Consider the following 23,858-nt stretch of genomic DNA (forward strand, 5'->3'; position numbering starts at 1 on the left):
GATACAAAAATATGTAATGTTGTGAACTCTGGCCGCAGCGGCGCAAGAAAAAGGAGAATTACGGGAAGCACTCACAACAGGTAAAATCAAAATAACAAAGTAAAGTAGGATAAAATAAAAACCAACAAAAGAACAACACAATATACTTCCCCGTACTGTTACTGCTAACCTCTGTTAACCTAGTAACTCTTACCTTCTAACTGACAGCTGGTCAATAAACGAGCTCCATAAACGCTCCATATTCACCTTTACATGGAATATAAAGGGAAAAGAAGAAACACAGTGCTGTGTCAGCGTTAGACATATAGATATATCCTTGCTTTTAATACATTTGAAGGTGGGTGGGAGAGGTGCTTCTCCGCGTAGTCTACGGTCTCTTTGGGATCGGTAAAGCTTTTCCTCACATCACCATGGGTCACTAACAGCTTTGCAGGGTATAGCAGTCTGTACCTGACGCCGGTCATCCCACGTAGTCTTCCTCTCATATTTGCAAATGCGGCTCTGCGTTTCCAACAGAGGGAGGGAAATCTGGGAGGATGTTTATTTTAAAAACCCTTATACATCAGGTTCTTGTTCTCTGCAGCTTTCAGCAGAATTTCCTCACCAATGTGGTAGTAGTGCAATCTCAAGATGATGGGCCGAGGAAGATGACTTTGTTTGGGACGCTGGCGATTCACTCGATGTGCTCGATCGATGAGTGCAGTGCCGTAGCTCCGCAAACGCACATAACGCACACTGCGTAGGGCACCAAATGGCCGGTAGGGCACCAAAAAAATCAGGGTCGTAAAAAAAAAAAAGTAAACCATATTAATACTATAAATATCATATGCATTAATATGGTTAAACAATACAAAAGCAACATAAAACAATTTTCCCGAGAAAAGGGGTGAATCTGCTTTGTGCCCTGTCTCCAGTCTCCTCCTGGTGCCCCCCCACTCCCAGTGGTCTGTTCTATAATTGGTAAACACCTGTTTGAACATGGCCTCGAAACGGCAACAGGAGTCGGGAGCGGAGAAAAGAAAGAAGAAGAGGAAGCGTGATGAAACTCAGGCGTCGCTTGACGGTAAGGCAATGTTTAAATAATAATAATTTAAAAAGTTCATTATTGTAGCCCTTGCTTGCACGCTCATGTCCGTCAACTCTGTGATAGCTCCTGTTAGCAGTGTTCATACTGTGTTAACAAATGTTGCAAATGATTGATGTTGGGTAGTTTGTTTACGTTGTGGATATGAATATAGAATGGACTACTAAAAGCAACTCATCATGGTCACTCAATTGACGGTTTTCAGATAACGTTAGCAATCGTGAGTCACGATTGCTAACGTTATCGTGATTCGTGAGACTAGCATTTCCCTCCTCAGGTTGCTAGCTGGCTAACGTCATGCATGCTACTGATTAACCTTAACTTTGGGATAGGTCAGTGATGCAGTCAAGTATTATTATCAGATTAGACAAGATTACTTTGTATGTTGCTGCATTTCAGGATATCTATAAAGACGCATATCTTATTTATGCCATTGACGTCTGAACACATAAATAGTTCTCGTCTTTCTTTAGGTTCATAGATCAAGGGCGACATCTGTTGGTGAAACTGTAATATGAAACCTATATCTTCCAGTAATATAGATTTCCTACTTGCGCATTTATATCAAATTATGTACAGCATGTTTATATTGCCATTTGCCATTATGAAAATCTATACATGTAAAATATAGTTAGTAATTTTTAAATGTACCAGTGACTTACTTAATTTATTAGTCTTATAATGCAATCTTTCGTAGGCCTACTGTAGATTCAAAATTGTATTTCTGTAAAATCCCTGAATATTTTCTCTTGTATGCAGGGTCAATGCTTAAATATGTTCAAGGAGGATCTCAAGGACAGGATGAACCATCCAGTAGTAGTGCCATCCCTGGACATCAACCACCAGCCATTGTAGACCCTGCAACAATCCCTAGCCAAGAAGAACAAGAACCATCAACCACCAGTTCAGGTACAGTTCCATACACAAGTACCACTGAGAGTCCTGTCACTGAGAGACTATCAGAAAGTGACACTGTGGAGACATGTGTGCCCCCTTCAACCGATCCTGCTCTTTGGCCAGCTCACATTGTAGATGCTGATCGTGTTGAAATTGTGCGGAGAAGTCCTTTTAATGTCAGCTCTGATTTTAATTTTCCAAAGGGGCCTGATGGAAGAGCATTTCACACTAGCCTTAAGTTCAAAATTCTTCCCAATGGAGAAAAGGTTCACCGGAGCTGGTTAGTGTACTCACCGCAGAACAATGCTGTGTTCTGCTTTGCATGTAAGCTTTTCAGTGTGAAGGATATAAAGCTGTTCCAATGTTCAATTTTTGTTTCAGTATTTATTTGTAACAGTATTTTTAACCTCCTTTAACCTTATTTATTTGTTTAACTGTCATGTTTGTTGTTATTTAATTAAACAAATTCCACTGAGAAATTCAAAAGTATTAATGTTTTTTTTTTTTTTTTTCAGTGGCGGGGGGGGGGGGGGGGGGGCACCATAAAGCATTTGTGCTTAGGGCACCCAAATGGCTAGCAACGGCCCTGGATGAGTGGCTTCTCCTCGAGAGATAGCGCCTCCGCCAACAGGTGTGAACCAACTCAGTCATCTTGGGTCCCTCTGTGCCTTCTGGTATTCCTGCAGTTCTTAAATGATTCCTCCTGGAGTGCCTCAAGAGCTCCACATCTCTCATCTAACTTCTTTACCTCCGCAGACAAACGCTCCACAGTGGCCTGGAGAGTGGCGATGGTGTCAGAGTGGTTCGAGGCACAGTCCTGCAGTTCAGTCAAAGTGTTATCATGCCTGGCCACGTCGCTTTTTATGTCCGAAATTGAGGGCTGGATGCTCTGGTTCAAGGATGATATCTCGCCTCCTATGGTGGTAGAAATCTCTAATATGCAAGTGTCCAGTGCTAGTTAGTTAGTTCTAGTTCTAGTGGTTAGTGGGGCTTTATTTGATGATTCTAGTGTGTGTTACATTGTTGTCATATTGTTGAGTCGCAGAGCTGTACAGTGTTACAGTTTCTGTAGAGTCTGGTATAAGGAACTCAGATCCCTCTGTGAATAATGTTCACTGAAACTGATCTGTAGTTAATGAACTAGTCAGGATTTACACTAGAGAATGTTTCTGCCATTACATGGCCTGTATTTGTAGAGCGCTTTACTCGTCCCTAAGGACCCCAAAGTGCTTTTTTGCCCAAGGACACAACGACCGAGACGGTCCAAGCCGGGGCTCGAACCGGCAACCTTCCGATTACAAGACGAGCTGCCAACTCTTGAGCCACGATCGGCCCACATATTGTTGTCTTTTGTTGCAGACACCAAGTGTTGAGATCCTGTCTCAACCTCCTACATTCTTCCAGCAGGTTACACATTATTTTTTGTATTTGGAATCAAATATATGTGTCAGTTGGGCCTAGTGCAGGGGTCAGCAACCTTTAACACCCAAAGAGCCTTTTGGACCCGGTTTCCACGCAAAGGGTCAGGGTTCGGGAAAACACTGGGAGCCGCAAATACTTTGTGACATCTAAAATGAAGATAACACTGTGTATATTGTTTTTACCTTTATGCTTTGTGTGAACAACTACAGTGTGTTGCTTATGAAATCCATGAAGTGCTACAGAGAAAATTACATTTGATTTATGTAATGAACACATTTTGAGCTCTTAAAGAAATATAACAAAGGAAAGCTGAACTCCAATGATCCATGTAGCAAACACAAACTGTTATATCGCCTTTGGGCTTTTGGAGCCTTGACCTGACTTTTAAAAAAAGCGCGTTCATGCAAACATCGTCGGGTCTGCCGTGATATGTTTACAACGGGACTTCTGCTCCTGAACCTCTGCGCACAGCGTCTGCAGGTAAGGTAACTTTATTTATACCCAAAGGCAAGGTAAATTTGCTTTACAGAAAAATGACAGCATTTGACATCCCTTTAAAAACACACATACCTAGTAAATATATAAAACTCACTGTGACACATACTTTAATATTTCGAATCAAAAACAGTTCTTATTTAATTCAGTGACAGCAACGGGGACAAAGCTGTTTTTATAACGCTTTGTCCTGCATCTCGGAAATAGAAACCTCCGTCCTGAGGGAAGAAGCTGAAATTCACCCCTTAGAGGATGGGAACCATTTTTAAGGATTGATAAAGCCATCCTCTGTACCTGCTCAGAGTACAGGGAGGCTAAACAAGACTGTGGCTCACCTATCAGACGACTGGACCATCTCACTATCTGATTCAGAGAGTTTTTCTCTGTGACAGAGGTCTGACCGAACCATGCCACCAAACAAAAGGATAAAACAGACTCAATGAAAGAACGATAAAACAAAGTTAACATTTTTTGGTCAATGTGGAAATGAACAAGTTTCCTAAGGCAATAAAGGTGCTGGTGACCCTTTTTACAAACTGATTTGCAATTTTGATCAAAGTTCAGTTTTTCATTGATTATGGTCCCAAGATATTTATATGATTGTACTTGCTCTATTTTCTGACCTTTAATTAAAGTGACTCCGTGTTCATTTTGTTGTTTCCTAAAATCAACAACCATGTCTTTTGTTTTAGATATGTTCAGCTGGAGATAAGACTCCTCCCACCACTGAACAAAGTCATCAATGACTGGGCCGTGGTTAGTTTCACCCTCTTTCAGTAAGCTGACAATAACAGAGTCATCTGCATATTTAATAATGACCCTGTTTTCATGTCTGCCCTGACACATGTTTGTATAGAGAGTGAATAATAAGGGCGATAGGACGCAGCCTTGAGGAGAACCTGTGGAGGAGAACACTGGGTCAGACAGAACCCCATTTATTCTCACTCTTTGTGACCTGTCAGTTAGAAAATCTAAAATCCAGCCCACCAGGTTTTTCCTGATTTCAAACTGTTCTAAAAGTCTCTTAATTAAAATATGGGGCTGTGTTGTATTAAAAGCCGAAGAAAAATCAATGAAAAGAAGTCTTGCAAAAGTCCCTTTACTCTCTACATGTTTAAGAATCAGATTTAGTAAAGTCAAACGTGCGTCCTCCACTCCTCTGTTGGGCCTGTATGCAAACTGCATTGGATCCAGCTGACCTTCAGTCTCTTCATAATCACATTTCTGATGATTTTTTCAAAGACTTTCATTACAACTGAAGTGAGGCAACAGGCCTGAAGTCGTTTAGATTTAGGGACAGGAACCACGACTGCTTCTTTGCAAAGAGAGGGCACATGTTGTGTTTGCAAGGATTTGTTAAAAATAACCTGAAATATAGGCCTGAGTTCATCAGCACAAGATTTAATTAGGCGGCCACTAATATTATCAGGACCCTGGCTCTTGTTCACATTGACTGTATGAAAGGCCTTTTTAACATCGCTGAGTTCAATGATAAAGTGCTGAGTATCTCTCAGTTTCTGTTTCAGTTCCCAAATATCCTCGCTGAAATCAGAAGAACTAAAACAAGCAGAAAACATGTTTAAAGCATTTGAAAATCTCTGTCTGAATTAAAACATCTAAAATGACCTGACTGCTGCTCTGGGGGTTTTGAAACCCTGCTATGGTTTTCATACAAGTCCAGGCAGACCCAAAAGTTTTTGCAGCAAATTTGCTTTCAAGAAGGTTTTTGTCTGTTTTGCTTTCAAGATCTCGATTTTCATTTCCTTGGTAGCTGTCTGAAAATCGGTAACAGCCCCTCTTTAAAGGCCTGTCTCTTTTTCCTTAAACAGGATTTGACACTTTTAGTGACCCATGGCTTATTGTTAGCGTAAATTTTAACGCGCTTACGGGGTGTAATCATGTCTTTACAAAATACTGCACAGGAGCTAGTAACATCCACCAAAGCGTCGAGATCATCTCCACAAGACTGAAGATGGGGCTGTACGAAGTCACTTTCTCTCTACAGGACTGTAAGCTGTCGTCTGTGAGGCGTGAGCGTGTTTGTTTGAACACAGTTCACGGTGGAGAACAGCTGCTGACATAATGTGGATCCCAAGATCCATAACTGGCCTACCTGGGGCTGAAAGTCTCCATAAATGCAGGCGTTTCGGCGGCTACACCGGCTTCCACGAGTGTGACGCTTATTTTGAGAAAATAATAGAATATAAATGTATTTTTATATTTCAATATCACAATAATCTTCCAATGTAGAACTACAAGTTAAAAAAGAAGTAACATAAATCAAATCCACTTCAGCTAAATACTTCTCATTTATTTCCATCTTACATGCTGTGACTGCAGCCATTCCCACATCTCTGTGAATGGGACTCATGGACATGGATCAGTGGTTGTTGATCAATGGTCCTGAGAATCTGCATAATTAAGATGAAGGAACGGAGCTCCCAGCCCATCGTTCCTGCAGCTGCTTTCAGTCTTTATGCAAATGTCCTGTTTGTAAGACTGAAACCTGCAGCTGAGACTGAAGACGTCACCTGATGATGACGACACGTTTCTCCCACAAAACGCTGCGTCCAGATGAACAGAAGCAACAGACTCACTTTCCTGGATGATTGAGATGCATCAAGACTTCATTGTGTGTTACTTCTCATTCAGCACAGACACATTATTCCTGTTAGGTCATGTCAGCTGTCACTCAGTACAAGCACAACTGTGAACAACACAAACTTCTCTTCAATGTGTCACAGAAACACTAAGTGTGAGAGCCTGTATGACACACAGGACAGACTGTAAGCTCTGCTGGCTGCACAGCACTTTGTAGCAGTTTTCCAACATGTCCTCCACCCGTGATGTCAGTGGTGGGACCCCAGTCACAGCACTCAGCACCACCTCCTTTAAATGGATTTTATAGCAGTTCCTCCCGTTACTCGGTGCAACGCTTCTTAAATGTGTTTTTGCAGGATAAAACACAGCAGGTGGTGTAGAGAGGACGTCAGCTGACGGAGCAGAGGGAGGCAGACTGTGGATAAATGACAGAGTGAGAGGAGAGCAACCATGACAGAAGCACAGGTGTGGCAGATAGAAGTGGCTTTATAGACACTTATTGTCAGTCCTCGTGCATGCTGTGGAAATAAGTGTCTGTGTCATGAGGTGACATGTGAGCTTATCTTTGGTCAATAAAGCTGAACGACCAGTTTTCACTTTGCTTGTTACGCTTGTTTAGTGACGTCTGGGTTTCTGTGGAGCCCGAATTTTGATGAGTTCTGGTGAAATCATCTGAGATCATCTGAGCATCGGTGAAGAGTCAGCAGAGAAAGTGTGGGACAGAAGTTTGCTTTGGACACATGGACTGAAATCAAAAAGTAACAAACAGGATTTCCAATGGACAGTATGGAGAAGTGAAAGTACACAAAGGCTGTGCTGGAACACGTGTGTTACACTTTTTGACAGCTGAGAACAAAACACAATATTTTGCATCATCTCTGCAGTGTCTCTTCTTTCCTCTGCTGTTGTGCTTTTAGCTCCAAACTGTTTCAAATGGTTTGTCAGCAAGCTGACCTCTGACCTCTGCAGTACTAACTCCTGACCCGTACAAAGATCGGGCGTTTCTGACCTTTGACCTGCAGCTGTATGTCTCTCAGTCTCAGTTCTTCTCTCCGTCACTGATGGAGCAGGTGTAGTTGCTGCTGACAGTCAGTCGTTTGTTTTCTCAGAGTGAGGCTGAAGTCTGAACTGTTCAGAGCATCAGGTCTCATCAACGTGCGCTGCTGTAACGCCGCTTTGTCCTCTGAGATCACCAGGTATGAAACCTGAGTGCTGACAGAGCAGCATGTTCCCCCTCATTCACCTCCACCACCACAGCCAAGGCATGCTGGGAAACTGAGGACACACAGACGGAGAACTGAAGTGTCTGCTGTGTGTTCATCTCAGAGTCCTCACAGGTGACACATTAGCTCCAGAACACCAAGCCAGGTGTTTGAAGCCTGACAGGGATTCTTCCCATCCAGAGGGAGGATTTAGCTGCACAACAATGAACATTAGTGTGTAGTTTAGAAACACAGACTGTGCCTGCACTGCATCTAGTGAAGAAAAGTGTTACTGCCAGAGAACCAGGCTCCTTTAAAGCAGCTGATATTAAGGTTGAAAAATCAACAATAAGCTGATGTAATCAACGTTTCACAAAATGGTCAGCAGCTAAAATCTGGAGCCGTTCTTTGGTGGTAATTAACAGTTTGTTCTTGTTAGCTAATTATGTCATTAAAGGTAGCAGCAGAAGCCTTGTGTTGAAAGCCCATTCACTCACACATTCACACAGTATGTGTGTGTCTGTGTTACACTGTGGACATCCCTTCTGTTGGAGCGCCATCTTGTGGCAGGTTTAAGAAATGTTCTTCTTGTAAATCCAAACTGATGCACCTCCATAGCAGACTGTGGAGGCTTTCAGTGACATGAAGACTTGATTTATACTGTCATATTCTCCTGTTACACAAAGCACAGCACGCTGAACATGGATGAACTGAAACTCCCAGCATCTGACTGAGGAAAAGCACAAATCATTCTCACACTGACTCCTGCTTGATTTTAGATTTGCTTTCAAATCCTCACACTTTCATATGAAGCACTAAATGGGCTCCAGACTGTTTATCTCAGCTTCCTGTCAAACACACTGCTGCTCACACCGAGGCTCAGTTTACTCCTCCAGCCTGGCTTAACCTGCTGTCTGTTAAAAACAGTCCCACACTCCTCTGTTTAATCCTTCTGATCAGACTCTTTGATTTTGTATTGTTTTTACCTGAAGTTGTGTTTTTGACATGGTTCTGTCTGTGAAATAAAGCTCACACACACACTGCTACAGTCCTTCATACACTTAGAAACGAAGCTGCTCCTTTCCTCAGTGCTGACACATAAAGAAGAGTTGCTTTTATATCCAACACGTCTCTGTTCCAGAAAACAGCTTCAGCAGCCTCTGAGTCTGAACTTGGAGTTGGTTATAAGCCACAGGCCTGTGTGCACAGCAATGAGGAAATATAATGCAGTAAGTGAAACATGGATGTGTGGAACAGATTATCCCAAAGGTTGATTCTGTTCATCTGGACGTTCTCAGTGAAACATTTGGTCTCTCGGTCAGGTGACTCCTTTAGTCTCAGCTGACTGCAGCTTTCCAAACCTTTGTCACTGGATCACTCACTTCATCTCCAACGTGTCCCTGACACAGACAGCTGGAGCCGTTACAGCAAAATCATTGATCATCGTTTTTAGAACATTAGCTGGTGTTGGTGGGCAGGCTAGCAGTGCTAATTGTTAGCACTAGTTCTGCTGCTCTCCCTTTGTCTCTGTTATTGTTGGTCTTTAGTGAACAATAGAAAGTGTCTTCATGAGACTGTTGCCTAATGTTCAAATGTAGATAACACCACCTGCACCAACCTGTTACACAGCACAACCCTCTGGTGTAGCTTTGGCTGGAGCACATATTGGCAGCTCCAGTGACATCACCACTCCATGGTGACATCATCTCTACAGACTGTGGCTGTTACATATCCTCACCTGGTAATAATAAGACTGTCCTCAGCTGCACACAGCTCCAAGATGAACAAACTGAAGTAAATACAAATTAGAGTTACGATAGATTGAAATCTTGTAATCAGAGCTAATTCTTAGTGAAACTCTCACAACATCATATCCTGATCCTGGGTTAGTGTCTCGGTCTCAGATCACAACATCAGCACAGGCTTGGCTTGGGTGAGGTATTGAGTGGTTCTTGTCCATGACAGCTGCAGGTACAGTGCCATCAGCCATGCTGCACCACATGTCTGCCCAGGAACATTAGTGTGGCTGAGTCTCATGTAAACATTGTGCTAAAGTGGTGGGAAAGTGGCTGCAAGCTGGCTGCACTGTGTCCAATACTCTCAGTATGATATCCACAAACCTCTGAGTGTCACAGAGTGGGCCTGTGCTCAGCTCACTGTGCCCCATTCAATTCTACTTGCATAGTTTTACAAGTAAAATTAAAAGTTGCTCAATGATAAGTTATTGTAGTAACAACTAAGTCCATGGTCATTATTTGTTAATAGGAGCTTAAAGCTTCTGCACCAATCATGGAGCACCAGGTTTAGAGCATGTGGATCTACAAAAGTAAGTCCCAGTAAGATGGGCTGAGCCTTACATACTAGAAGAAACATGTCATTCCCAGCAGATGAAGCGCCCTTTAAAGCAGGATCTCACTTTAAACCTAAAGAACTTGCTATGAGCATGCAGTGCATTCATGGTTATTATTCATACGATTGTGGGGAGCTAATAAAGTGCAACTATCACATTACATTTTATTATTAAATTGTTGTTAACAATCCCTTCACTTCTGCTTATCTAATTCATGGTTGCAGGATGGCTGACAGCTTCCATTAGGCAGGAGGTAATGTCCATTCTGGCCACAGTGCAACCCACAATGTGTAACTGACACTATTATATTGCATTATGTCACATTGTTACATCTTTTTAATAAATGATGACAGTCAGCTGAATTTGCTGCCCCCTTGGTGGAGGACATCAGGATCAGCTGCTCCATCACAAACACCACAGAAGAAGAACAACACTGGATCAGATTATCTGGACGTGTTTGACAGGGACAGTGTTCATGTTCATGGACATCAGGACAAAAACAGACGATGGAAACCTGCCAGATTTGAGCTAAACTGCTCGTTTCCATGTGTAGTCCCTGGGAGGTCACATGACCAACAAAGACACACAAGCTGTGTCCCAAAACGTCGGCTGCATCCTCCGGAGGCCGCATTTGAAGGCCGATGACGTCACAGCCAGGCGACCAAGGCTGTCCCGATTCCTCGACTCCTTCAAATGCGTCCTTCATTCCCCCGAGTTTGAAGGATGGGTCGGGTGTGTCCTTCGTGGCCCACCATATCCCAGAATTCATAGCGCGGCCCAGCCAAATTTCAGCTGCCAACAATGGCGGCCGCTACTAAGTTTTAAAATTTAACGAGGGAGTACTACTTACTTACAATGAATTCCTTACACTATATAATTTTCCCGTCAGTGTTGGGGAATTCTCAATGGTGCTTGGTGCCATACCCTCAGGGACTTTAATGTTATATAAAAACACTGACAGCTCAATATCTGCCTCAGTCACTCTCCCTGATCCAGCTGAGTCAGCAGTGGGAAAAATCTGCTTTTCACAGGAACTTGGTAACAGCAATAAGAGAATACGTAGTTTATTCCAAGAAGATATCATGTCTCTCCCATATATAGAATATCTTACTGGAACCGACATGTTCCAGATATCACCTGGAAGACAGTCTGGATGATCCCATAAATATCTAATTGTGAACAAGGTGAAGGAAATCTCATATAAAATTCTTCATAAATGTGACCCAGCCAGTCACTATATGGTAACATTTAAAAGAGACATAAATACTAATTGAACTTTCTGTGGGGATCATCCAGAAACTGTGGCACATCTCTTTTGGTTCCTCTACACAGAGATTCTGGAAGAATTTAGCAGTTTTGTTATTGTCCATATTTTTCTTTACGATGGAAAATGTTTTATTCTGTTTCTTTAAGTTCCCCAGGAAGAATGATAAATGATTTTTTATAAAATATTTGTTAATACTTTTAGCTATTTTATATCCATAAATGTAAGTTTATTAATAAAACACCATATTTCTGCCTTTTTATAAGGATATGAATTGTACATACAATCAATTTCAGACTCAACCAACAAAAAGCCTCTCAGAACAATATTTATATGTTGATTTTTTTCGCCTACTCATATCATCATTTTTTTACTCCTGGTTCTGTATATTCATGTTCTGTTCTTTTGTAAACTTCATCTGTTTGTATGTTGTATACTCATTGTGTTTCAATAAAGTTCGATTTAAAAAAAGGTACGTTCTAAACGAAGCTTCAGATGTCACTCCCATACGGTAAAAAAATATATTTTAAAATACATTTTGAAATCTATTTCAAAATATACAAAAAATGGCCAAAAAATATATGTGCTAAAATACATTTTAAAATATATTTATATATTTAAAATGTATTTTAGCACATATATTTTTTGGCCATTTTTTGTATATTTTGAAATGCATTTCAAAATGTATTTTAAAATACATTTTGAAATATGTTTATGTATTTTGAAATGTTTTTTAGCACATATATTTTTTGGCCATTTTTTGTATATTTTGAAATATATTAATAAAATATATTTCAAAATACAATTTAAATTTATTTAAAATCATTCAAAAAAATATAAATTTAACCCTTCATATATTTCTAAGAAAACACATTCACATGTAACATCTGAAAGAAATCTTTATTTGATGTTTAAAACATACATATAGCATATCAATCAAGCAAGGAATATTCATTTTATAAGTTTATTCTCATTACATACTCAAACATTCTAAAAGAAACACACACACATATACATATATGTGTGTGTGTGTGTATATATATATATATATATACACACACACACACACATATGTGTGTGTATGTGTATATGTGTGTGTGATTGTATGAACATAAGTCAGCATACTTAAAATGTAATTTCTTTTCCTTTTCCAGCAGTCTCAGTTCCCCCAGCTTTCACGGCAATCCTCAAAGCCCTTCTGGACACGCTGGGAAACCCCTTCCTTACCCCCACTGTAACAAACAAAAGTCACAGTTCTATTACTTTTATCAGAGTTAAAATAAAAATGTGATTTATGTTAGCTGGCTTCATTTAGCAAACAGATATTTCTGTTTATATAGATACAGATATTAATACAGATATATTTTACGCATAATTTTACCTCTTTTTTTTCCTAGATGGGAAGTCTATCCAGTTCACATTACAGTAATGCTAACACCCCTTTTGGTCGTCTCTCCTTACCTTCCAGCATTCATAAATCTGTTGACCTTCTTTGTCTGAGACCAACCACTACAATGCATCATCACCTATTTGTATTGGTAACTTACTTTACAACCTATTTTAATGGTTGCAAAGTAAGTTACTTGTGCTGTATGCAATTTTAGATACACAGAAAGTCTTCACTTACTATATATGGCTGTCATAGTGTCCTTATCAAGGGCAGTTCTTCATTCTGCGCCGATGTCCGTTTTGCTCTGTCCTCCTATAAAAAGCATGAACATTTGAGTGTTTGACTAGTTTTAGATTTCCAAAAATTTGATATTTGTACAACTAAACATTTGAACTACAATATATGCTATTGAGCGATACTTTTATGGGTAATTTTTGGTAAAGAAACTGGTGACAGAGTTGTAGGCTTTTTAAAGTACTATTACCTAACCATTTGAACTGACTTTCAAAGCTGATTACCTTTTAAATTGCTGTGGATCAAAACCTCCAGTGGGAAGGCGGCCATTAGAAGAACACGCACCATTGAACCTGAAAATAACAAAAACAAACAAAAAACAGAACAATATATAAGAGTCCGGTAGGGTAATAAATCTCTTCTGAAGCAATATAGTTATTTTGGGTGAAAAACAAAACATTCCTCTAAAATATATATACTGACATCAGCAATCAACATCATGATTGTAATTATTTCCTTTTTAGTACATCTACTGCTGTTTGCATGTGTCAAGCACTACGACTGTATCTATGCATATAAATTCACCATATATATCCAGCAAAAATGTTTTGTTATAGGAAAACAAACAAAGGCATTCAATCAGAGGTGAGAAATTAATTGGGAATATGAATTATAGGTGAACTATTCTTTACCTACTAACAATCAAGCTTCTTTAACCAAGAAGCTTGAAATATTTGAATGTAAAATAAAATAAATAAATAAATAATAATAAAAATAACATGATGTAATTAAAATGCACAACTTACATTAAGGAAATCTGCATTTGTATCCACAGGCTAAAAGTAAAACAGTAAATGTGTTAGTAATAGTACAGGTATTTGTAAAAAAAAAAAAAAGAGGCAGTAACTGTGACGCTTCTAGTGGGATGCTAAATGCAGAGATTTATATTTACAGTATAATACTGCATGTACGGGTAACTGTGTTGTGAACTGTAACTGAATATTAGAGAATCTCAGAGAAATTAAATGTATTTATTTTTTGAATTTATCAATCATAAAACTGTGTGTTTTGAAGGCCTGTTACGATAACGACTTTTTGTTGGTCGGTATATTGCCCCATAAACAATTGCGACAAGTTATGTCATTGTCATTTTAAGACCATTTTATGTCTTTGAATGTATAATCATAATATAACACCATAATAATGCAAGATCTACACACTTTCAATTGACAAACCAACATCTAATTCTTAAAGTATTTAGATCATTGAAATTAGGAATCAAAATATTAGATACCTTAAAAACTTGAATAAATAGTAAGTTTTCTAACAAATAGAAAACAATGTTATTTAATGTTATTGTTTTGTTATCATTATATTTTATTTTTGTAAATATAATGGCAGATAAATTACATCATCAACAATTATTGAGGTCATGTACATGTACTGTGTGTTAAGTCGATATATCGATTATTGTGATAGGCCTACTGTTTTGGTATCATAACGAGCTTGTCAAACATGCATGACCACTAAACAATGTCTAAGCAGTAGTATTGGTCTGAATGACAACAAACATAACTAGTGTTTTGGAAAATTTGTTAGAAAACAGTTATTTCAATAATTATGATTAGCATGTGACACAGACACCGCATAAAAAACCACAACAACAAATACTTACTTTAGGAGGATGGGGGAGGGCAGCATGAGGTTGAGACTTTGACATCTGTAAAAAACAAATTCATGTATTACAAACAAGTCACTTAAAAATACATTAATGTGGCAGACTGTTCCCTGTTCAGATGCAGTGTATAAGTACAATCAGGGCTGTCACAACAATGGGGTGGGGCCAAGTGGCTGCAACCCTAGGTACAATGTGCAGGTATATATAATTACATATAATATATGTGAATAAAGCAAGAATCTGTTTAGGTTAGTCACTGTGCTGACTGATGCTTGCTAGGTTTATATGATTGCAAACTGCACAAAAACAACAACAGCAACAACATTAATGACAATGACAAACAAAATTACTTACATTTATGTAAATCTCACATTAGGAAGATCTGCATTCGATTTCATGGGCTGAAATAAATAGGCAGAAACATTACTGCTAAAAAAAATAAAAAACAAAAACTCTAAAAAGCCTAAAAATGACTGTGGAATATACTAGGCACAGGTACACGCACACACAGGTCTTTATCGCCAAGTTCCACATTTATTTACACTTTCACACACTGATACTATCGCACAGAATGACAGCTGTCCATCCCAGCTGATGTGTGTCTCTTTTTCCCCTCTCCCGCTCCTCTCCGTCTCACTATAACACAGGGGAGGGAAACCATCATCAGTCCATAAACAACATCAGCTGTTCTTACCGGCCTCGCAGTGCCGCCCTGATGAGCCTTCCGCTCCACTCCTCCCCTGCAGCTGCGCCCGGGGCCACGCCCCCGCCACACACCCCCACCGCCCGTTCGAGGCCGGGGAGCCGTCCGGCCGAGCCAACTCCCCCCCCCCCCCGCGAGCGAGAGAGGAAATCGGCCACTGCCATCTGCGCCCCCGGCCTATGGATCACCTTGAACTTAAAGGGCTGCAACGCCAGATACCACCGGGTGATCCGGGCGTTGGCATCCTTCATGCGGTGGAGCCACTGCAGTGGGGCGTGGTCCGAACAGAGGGTGAATGAGCGTCCCAGGAGGTAATAGCGCAGGGAGCCGACCGCCCACCGGATGGCCAGGCACTCCTTCTCCACGGTGCTGTACCGGCGCTCGCGCTCTGCTAGCTTCCGGCTGATGTATAGGACAGGGCGGTCGGCCCCCCTTACCTGCTGGGACAAAACGGCTCCCAGCCCTCTGTCCGAGGCGTCAGTCTGCAGAACAAAAGGGAGGGAAAAGTTAGGAGTGTGAAGCAGCGGCTCCCCACAGAGAGCCTTTTTCACCTGCACAAACGCCGCCTGGCACGGCCCCGTCCACTGGACCAGATCCGGGGCACCCTTTCGAGTGAGATCGGTCAGGGGGCTGGTTAGCTGCGCAAACCCCGGCACAAAGCGACGATAGTAACCCGCCAACCCCAAGAACCGTCTCACCTCCTTTTTCGTCCTGGGGCGCGGGCAGGATGCGATAGCCGCCGTCTTCTCCACCTGTGGACGCACCTGCCCGCCCCCCAGGTGGTACACCAGATACTGCACCTCCCTCCGTCCAACCGCGCACTTCTTCGGATTGGCCGTGAGCCCCGCCCCCCTCAGGGACTCCAGGACCGCGGCCACCCGCAGCACATGCTCCGCCCAGGTGTCGCTGTGGATGATCACGTCATCCAGGTAGGCGGCAGCATACGCTGCGTGCGGACGCAGTACCCGGTCCATGAGACGCTGGAAAGTGGCCGGGGCCCCGAACAGGCCAAACGGAAGTGTCACGAACTGGTACAAACCGTACGGAGTGGAGAAGGCCGTTTTCTCCCTGGCCTCGGCAGACAAGGGAATCTGCCAATAGCCCTTGGTTAAGTCCAGTGTCGTGAAAAAGCGGGCCGTGCCTAACCGGTCCAGGAGCTCGTCGACCCGAGGCATGGGGTAGGCATCAAAGCGTGACACTTCGTTCACCCTGCGATAGTCGACACAGAACCGTATAGACCCATCCTTCTTCGCCACCAGAACGATGGGGCTACACCAGGCGCTGTGCGACTCTTCTATTACTCCCATCCTCAGCATTTCCGCCAATTCCCTCTGCACGATTTTTCGCTTGTGCTCCGGGAGCCTGTAGGGCCGTGAACGCACCGTCACGCCAGGCTGCGTCACGAAATGGTGCTCGATGAGGGACGTCCTGCCGGGCAGGGGGGAGAACACGTCCGCAAAACGCTGTTGCAACGCGACAACATCCGCTCTCTGGGCCTGTGTGAGATGGTCATCACAAGGGAGGGAGGCGGGAATGATAGAATTTGGCACCTCAGGCCCCAACTCATCTCTCTCCTTCACCAAGCTCACCAGAGAAGCGGTTTCAACCTCTCGCCACAGTTTGAGGAGATTGAGGTGATAAATCTGCGCGGCTCCTCCCCTGTCCGACCGAGCGACCTCATAGTCCACGTCCCCGACTCGCCGTGTGACCACAAAGGGTCCTTGCCACTTGGCGAGCAACTTCGAGCTGGAAGTAGGGAGTAACACAAGCACTTTATCTCCCGGTGAAAATTGCCTGAGCCTAGCCCCTCTGTCATACAGGCGTTGCTGACGCTGCTGAGCCTGGAGCAAATTCTCCCGTGACAACCTCCCCAAAGTGTGGAGTTTTGCTCTCAGGTCCAACACGTACTGAATCTCATTTTTGGCGGGGCTCGGACCGTCCTCCCAGCTTTCTTTAATCAGGTCGAGCACCCCACGTGGCCTCCTGCCGAACAGCAGTTCAAAGGGAGAAAATCCCGTGGAGGCCTGGGGCACCTCCCGCACTGCGAATAACAGAGGGTCTAGCCAGTGATCCCAATTGCGTTCATCCTCGTTAATGAACTTCCGAATCATGGATTTTAAAGTCTTATTCAGCCGCTCCACCAGCCCGTCAGTCTGAGGGTGGTAGACGCTGGTCCGAATAGATTTAATGCCCAGTAATTCGTACAGTTCCCGCAGTGTACGAGACATAAACGACGTGCCCTGGTCAGTCAGTATCTCTTTCGGGATTCCGACTCGGGAGATGACCTGAAACAGTGCCTGCGCCACACTCTTTGCAGAGATGGTGCGCAGCGGAACTGCTTCCGGGTACCGCGTTGCGTAATCCACCAAGACTAACACAAAGCGGTAGCCGCGTGCACTCCGGTGAAACGGCCCGATGAGGTCCATGCCGATGCGCTCAAACGGGACCTCAATGAGGGGGAGAGGGCGCAGCGGCGCCTTCGGTATGGCCGGCTGGTTAACAAGTTGGCAGTCCGGGCAGGACGCGCACCAGCGGCGCACATCCGCTCGGATGCCCGGCCAATAAAATCGGGCCGTTATTCGCTCCAGAGTTTTCTCATAGCCCATATGCCCTGCCATGGGGTTATAGTGGGCCGCCTGGAAAAGCGTTTCCCGGCGGCCCTGCGGCACCAACAACTGGGTGTGTGTTTCCTCTGTCTGAGTGTCACGACTCACTCGATATAATCGGTCGTTTAATAAGACGAAACGCGGGTAGGTCTGCGCGGCCTCAGGGCGCACCACGTGACCATCAATAGCCATCACTTGGTCAAAGGCTGAGCGTAGGGTGCCGTCACGAGACTGCTCCAGTGGGAAATCACCCATGGGGGACACTTCCGGGGCCGGCGGGACGTCCCGTGAGGGACCCGCCGGCTCCTCCCCCCCGGAGTCAGTGTCGGACGACCCCGCATCACCGCTGAACGCCGCGCACACGCTACACCCCGCTTCCGGTCGTGATCGCACCCCCGCGTACTGTCCCAGTAGCTGATGAAACCCCGGCCAATTGGTACCCAGAATCAGGGGGTGCGACAGGCGCGGGCTAACCGCCGCCGTTACTCTATGCGTTTTGCCCTTATACTTTAATAACAGCGGCACTATGGGATACCTGTGAACGTCACCATGCACACACCTCACCTCCACCCATTCTGCCTCCAGCAATGCCCCGGGGCGAACCAAGCTTTGGTGTACGAGGGTCTGCGTGCAGCCCGTGTCCACCAACGCCTGGCGTATACCCCCTCGAGTCCTTACCGGAATACTGTATGTCCCTCCTGGACCGGGGGAGGGTGCTGGGGCGCCAGCAACACGAAACACCTGCCCCACTTCCATAAGCGGACAATCCCTCCTCAGGTGCCCCGGCTGCCCGCACTTCCAACACTCCGGCCCCGGCGTCTGTGCTGCTCTCCGTGGCTCGGGGGCGGCTCCACTTGGCTCGGCTGCCCTGGACGGCACCAACGCCGCGAAAGGGTTAGTGGGGCTCAGCGCCGGCAGCCGCTCTGCCTGCCCTGGTGCCGGCACACGGCGCCTCGGGGCCGGCACCGGGGCCTGTTTGTTCGGCCTCCGTCTGGCGTCCCCGGGTTCCCCTGCTCCAGCGGCAAGGTGGTCCTCCGCCAGCGTCACCGCTACCTCCACGCTTGCGGGCCGGTGGCACCGGACCCATCTCGCCGTCTCCGCTGGCAATCCCTCCGTGAACTGCTCCAGCACCACCTTGTCCACCAGCTTCGTCTCCCCCTCCGATGTTCCCGGTTGCAGCCAGCGTACCGCCGCGTCGCGCAGCTGCCGGGCCCAGGCGAATGGTCGGTCCGTTGTAGCCAGCCGACAGGCCCGGAACCGCCGGCGGTGGTCTTCGGCGGTGAGCCCTAGCCTGTCCACCACCGCCCGGCTCACGTCCGCGAAGCTGCTCCTCGACGCCGGAGGCAGACTCAGGGCCGCTGTTTGTGCCTCCCCGGACAGCAGGGGGAGCAGCCGCGGAGCCCACTTCTCCCGCGGCCATTGGCAAGCCTCCGCCGTGGCACGGAAGGTCTCCAAAAAAACCTGTGGGTCGTCCCCGTCCCCCATCCGGGGCACCGCCACCGACAGTGGCGAGGGCTTCGGCGTGGCAGCGGCCCCGACCAGCCGCTCCAGAACTTGCGTCTGCCGGTCCGTCTGCTCCCGCAGCGCGGCCAGGTGGGCACGCTGGTCGGCCGCCTGATCCCGGCTCATCGTCGCCATCTCCGCCAGCATCTGCGCCAAGAATTGCAGAGGCTGGGCGGGTGGCGCGGCCTGTGGGTCGGACATTTCCCCACCGGCACTTTCCTGGGTTTCGGCACCACTTGTGGAATATACTAGGCACAGGTACACGCACACACAGGTCTTTATCGCCAAGTTCCACATTTATTTACACTTTCACACACTGATACTATCGCACAGAATGACAGCTGTCCATCCCAGCTGATGTGTGTCTCTTTTTCCCCTCTCCCGCTCCTCTCCGTCTCACTATAACACAGGGGAGGGAAACCATCATCAGTCCATAAACAACATCAGCTGTTCTTACCGGCCTCGCAGCGCCGCCCTGATGAGCCTTCCGCTCCACTCCTCCCCTGCAGCTGCGCCCGGGGCCACGCCCCCGCCACAATGACTTAAAAAGCAAGGAAATGTGGAACATTGTAATTAGCGAACATTAATAAAGCATAACTGTTCTTTGTTTCTAACCTTGGTAAGTACTCTGTAGCCAGAAGGAGAGGTAGGATTTCTGTGAAAGCCAAATTAAATGTGAATAGGCTTTGATAGTTATTGAGAAGGCAGAATAATAAGAAAAGGCAAAAGTACGTCACAATATAATTAATTAAGTTACATATTTTATTACCAAATTATGGAAGCGTGGAGCTGCCACCCAGGCAAAAGAAAAATAGAGCTATATCACGTTATGACGTGAAATGTTTATTGTTCTAACATTATGCTTTTCATGTTTGTATAATACAGTGGTTCTTAACCTTGTTGGAGGTACCGAACCCCACCAGTTTCATATGCGCATTCATTGAACCCCTCTTTAGTGAAAAATAAAGTGTGTTTTTTTTTCAAATTAGACGTAGATATGTTTTTTACTGGTGCACAAAATGAGCCGTGCACGTCACAGCGGAGGCTCTGCCGAACCCCTGAGACCAACTCACCGAACCCCTAGGGTTCGATCGAACCCAGGTTAAGAACCACTGGTATAATATAATATCACATTATTATAATATACATAATTGTCACGTTCGCACAATATTGTACGGACGTGATAATTATGTACATTTTTCGTACAATGTTGTTCAAACATGTTGTTCAAACATGATAGTATATTGTTAGAACGATAAACTTTTCACGTTATAACGTGATATACTTATATTTCTCTTTGCCTGGGTGGCAGCTCTACGCTTCCGTTCCAAATAAGCGAGAATAAAGTAATATTATATGGGAAAAGGCACCTGCTAGCTTGATGATGGAGGCTTCTTAGACTGGCCACCCGCCTTGGCTTCTTGTCGCCACTCCATGAAATAAAGGTCCGTTTCCTCCATGCCGGCTAATTATTCATCCTCATTAAAATCTCGTATATGTTCAGTTGGCAGAATTGAGAATTTTACATCTTCCAACCACTTAATTAACGCGAACATAATCGGCTTGTTTCTTCCCGTCTCCTGTATCCGGCCGTTCCTCTCGCTGTCAGATTTCGCGCCTCAGAGACGTCGTTATTTTTCAAAAAAAAAAAAAAAAAAAGAAAGAAAGAAAGAAACAGCAACAACTACTAAAGAGAGTTTTTGCACGTTCATTGCACATTTGTGGGAATGTTTAAATATTTAATTTTTATTAATTACTTTTCATTATATCTTTATTTTTTAAACCACCGTGGCAATGCGCATGCGCATACACTCCTGCACGCAAAGGGCTTTGGAGTTGACGTAATGTCGCAATGCATTGTGGGAGCGCAGCACCATCTTGGCAGGTCACGAATCAAAACAAGTTTGCTACGAACCATTCTGAAACGTAGCTCAAAAGAAAATGACGGTATAGAGACAGATTCTGTCCAGATGCAAAGAGACGGTACTTGATTGTTGAAATGTGGACCCGTATGAAATATAGCCGTGGAGTAGAAACCCTGAAGACCAAACCGCTATTGACTTAGCATGATCTACTCTCATACCTTGTCTGTGGAGTCAGAGCATACATGGCGCACCAATTTCGCAATTATAAATCTCTGGAGGCGCACATCCAATTCACCAAGGACTGGGTACAAGATTTGGCTATTTTTAAGCCTCCACGTTGTGAGTACGGCGTCATTCAAGCAAAGGTAAGTCAGCTTGAGTACTGCGAGTAAAATGCGTTTGATTCCCCCCAACATTCAAATTAGTGCTAGTAAAAATTCATTCGTGAGGGGGAAATTACAGTGAGAACATGTAGAGGCTCTGTTAGAGGGATAACATAGTGAGTTCAGTGCATTGATGTGACATTGTCCTGAAGGATTTAGTTATTCTTTATGGTTAAAGAAATTGCCCTAATTAATTCATATTTATTATAAATAATCCTAATTACACATCTTGCTTCCTTGTTTGTGTCCTGTGTCACTAAAAATACATTCTGTTTTAGTTTTATACATTGATTAATGACCTGCAGAATCTCCTTGTCATATTAGGTGTCCATAGTTGTCACTTAAAGTTGAACTTTATGTTTTCTCCCTCTTGAAAGTGATTACATCCTTGCATTACATACTTTAGGTTCATTTTTTGCTGATAGGTTTCTAAAAAGAAACATGCAGATTTAGAATATAACATGCAGCGTTCTATAGATGGATACATAAAAACACTTTATTTGTTACATTTATGATAAATGGATTTGAAAGTAAATAAAACACATTTGTGTCGGCCTTGGCTCATAGTTCTTGTCTTTAAATGAACTTTGTCTGTGTGTGTTTCAGGTCCTGCACTCTTAAAGACTGAATTGCAGCATTGCAGCCACAGGTCATTGTGAGCATCACAGGGAAGGTTGAAGCCGCCCACTGCAGCTGTATGGCTAGAGTCGTGGAGACTTGCAGCCATGTCACTGCTCTTCTGTTTAATGTAGAAGCAACAGTGAGGATCTGTGGCACAAGGACTGTTACAGATGAACCTGCATACTGGGTTTTGCTGGGTAATATGACCAAGATACAGCCAGAGGTTGGCCATAAGATAGACTTCTCCTCTTCAGCTGCCCAAAAAAAAGGTTCTTGATCAAAACATAGACAGACCATCTGTAGTGACAGGTAAAAGAAGCCATCCTCAAAAAAGAAAAGTTCCACCTGCTACTGTGGAGGAGTTGGATCAACTGATGGGACAATATTTTTCCAAGCATAGTTCTGTTCTGAATAACCCATAGTGTTTTAATTTAGGGGGCCATGTAAATACTTTGCATTTACTGAATATGTACTTACTAAATACCACTGTTCAAAAGTTGAATAAAGAAACAAAGAAATGTTTGCCTATTTTTAATTAAAAGCACTTTGTCGAACATCACATCAGTTACAATGTAGAAAAAATGTTATGTATAGTTTACAAATGACAAAATGTTCACATAAAATCATGACAGCATTTGTATAATATCACCCACTACTAGCATTCTGTAATTTACTGTCTCTTTTGAAAACTTATCACTTATCACATGGAGAAACCTTTGGAATGCAAGCATGCTGATCCACACAGGTATGCACACAGGTGTACACATGAGTATTCACAGACGCGGACTACAGCTTTCTTGGCTGCTGCCTCAAAGCACACTGTGCGCTGTCTATCCTGCGTGCTGCACAATATCGTTTATTATTTAGTAACTATTGATATCTATGGCTAGCTAGTTTATTGTGATGGTGCTTTTTTTTCTATTATTATGTTGCTCTTTGTTGTTTGCTGTCTCCTCTGTTTTTTTTTTTTCTCCATACAGGTGACCCAGGAGTTTTTTTTTTTGTTGTTTGTTTTTTTTTCTCTCTTCCCCCCTTCTCACCGTCTCTTCCCCCCTTTGGTTTTCTTTCTTTCTCTCCCCCTCTTTCTTTCATTCTTTCCCCCTGTCCTGTCCCACAGTTATGTCTGTCCCGTTTGCAACTGAAAATAAAATAAATTCATAATTATAATAAAGGTCAATCAAATGGACCAATATGGCAAGGCCATGATGACCCACTTGGTAAAATAAATCCGCTTGGCATCTTTCTTGGCCTCAAGACAACAATTCTGATGGCTATAGATCCAAACGGGACAAAAAAAAATAAAAAAAATAAAGTAGTCTCAGAATAGTGAATTAAACCAACATTTATTGTTGATTTTTTTTTTTAACAAGAAAAACATTTTTCAACTGAATAAAAACAATGCCAATAACCAAAATAAATAGAAGCGTACATGAAAACTACACAGTCCTTCACCTTTCTGTCTGATTTTTTTAAGGAAAACAGTTTTTCATTCCACTAAAAACAGGACAAACCCACCAGCATGAACATTAAATAAACTATTACAATTGTAAAACAAAACTC

General features: G+C 43.7%; 1 protein-coding gene and 1 long non-coding RNA gene across 2 annotated transcripts; both read right to left on the reverse strand.

Annotated features, from left to right (window-relative positions):
• Positions 1 to 12,978: 12,978 nt before the first annotated feature.
• On the reverse strand, positions 12,979 to 21,040 carry LOC308399312. The gene is made up of 7 exons (XR_013972122.1): positions 20,800 to 21,040; positions 20,045 to 20,084; positions 14,972 to 15,018; positions 14,615 to 14,659; positions 13,746 to 13,775; positions 13,224 to 13,292; positions 12,979 to 13,017 (listed from the first exon to the last, which is right to left on the reverse strand). It is a non-coding gene; the product is annotated as an uncharacterized lncRNA (long non-coding RNA).
• On the reverse strand, positions 15,041 to 19,794 carry LOC308399545 (uncharacterized protein; the record flags this gene model as incomplete). Its single annotated transcript, XM_080886864.1, has 3 exons — positions 18,605 to 19,794; positions 15,509 to 15,802; positions 15,041 to 15,046 (listed from the first exon to the last, which is right to left on the reverse strand). Exons 1-3 carry the CDS (start codon positions 19,724 to 19,726, stop codon positions 15,041 to 15,043), a joined length of 1,422 nt encoding a protein of 473 aa, XP_080742990.1. The 5' UTR covers positions 19,727 to 19,794.
• Positions 21,041 to 23,858: the final 2,818 nt, after the last annotated feature.

Source organism: Rhamphochromis sp. 'chilingali' (genome assembly GCF_963969265.1).
Source record: "Rhamphochromis sp. 'chilingali' genome assembly, chromosome: 1".
NCBI lineage: Eukaryota > Metazoa > Chordata > Actinopteri > Cichliformes > Cichlidae > Rhamphochromis > Rhamphochromis sp. 'chilingali'.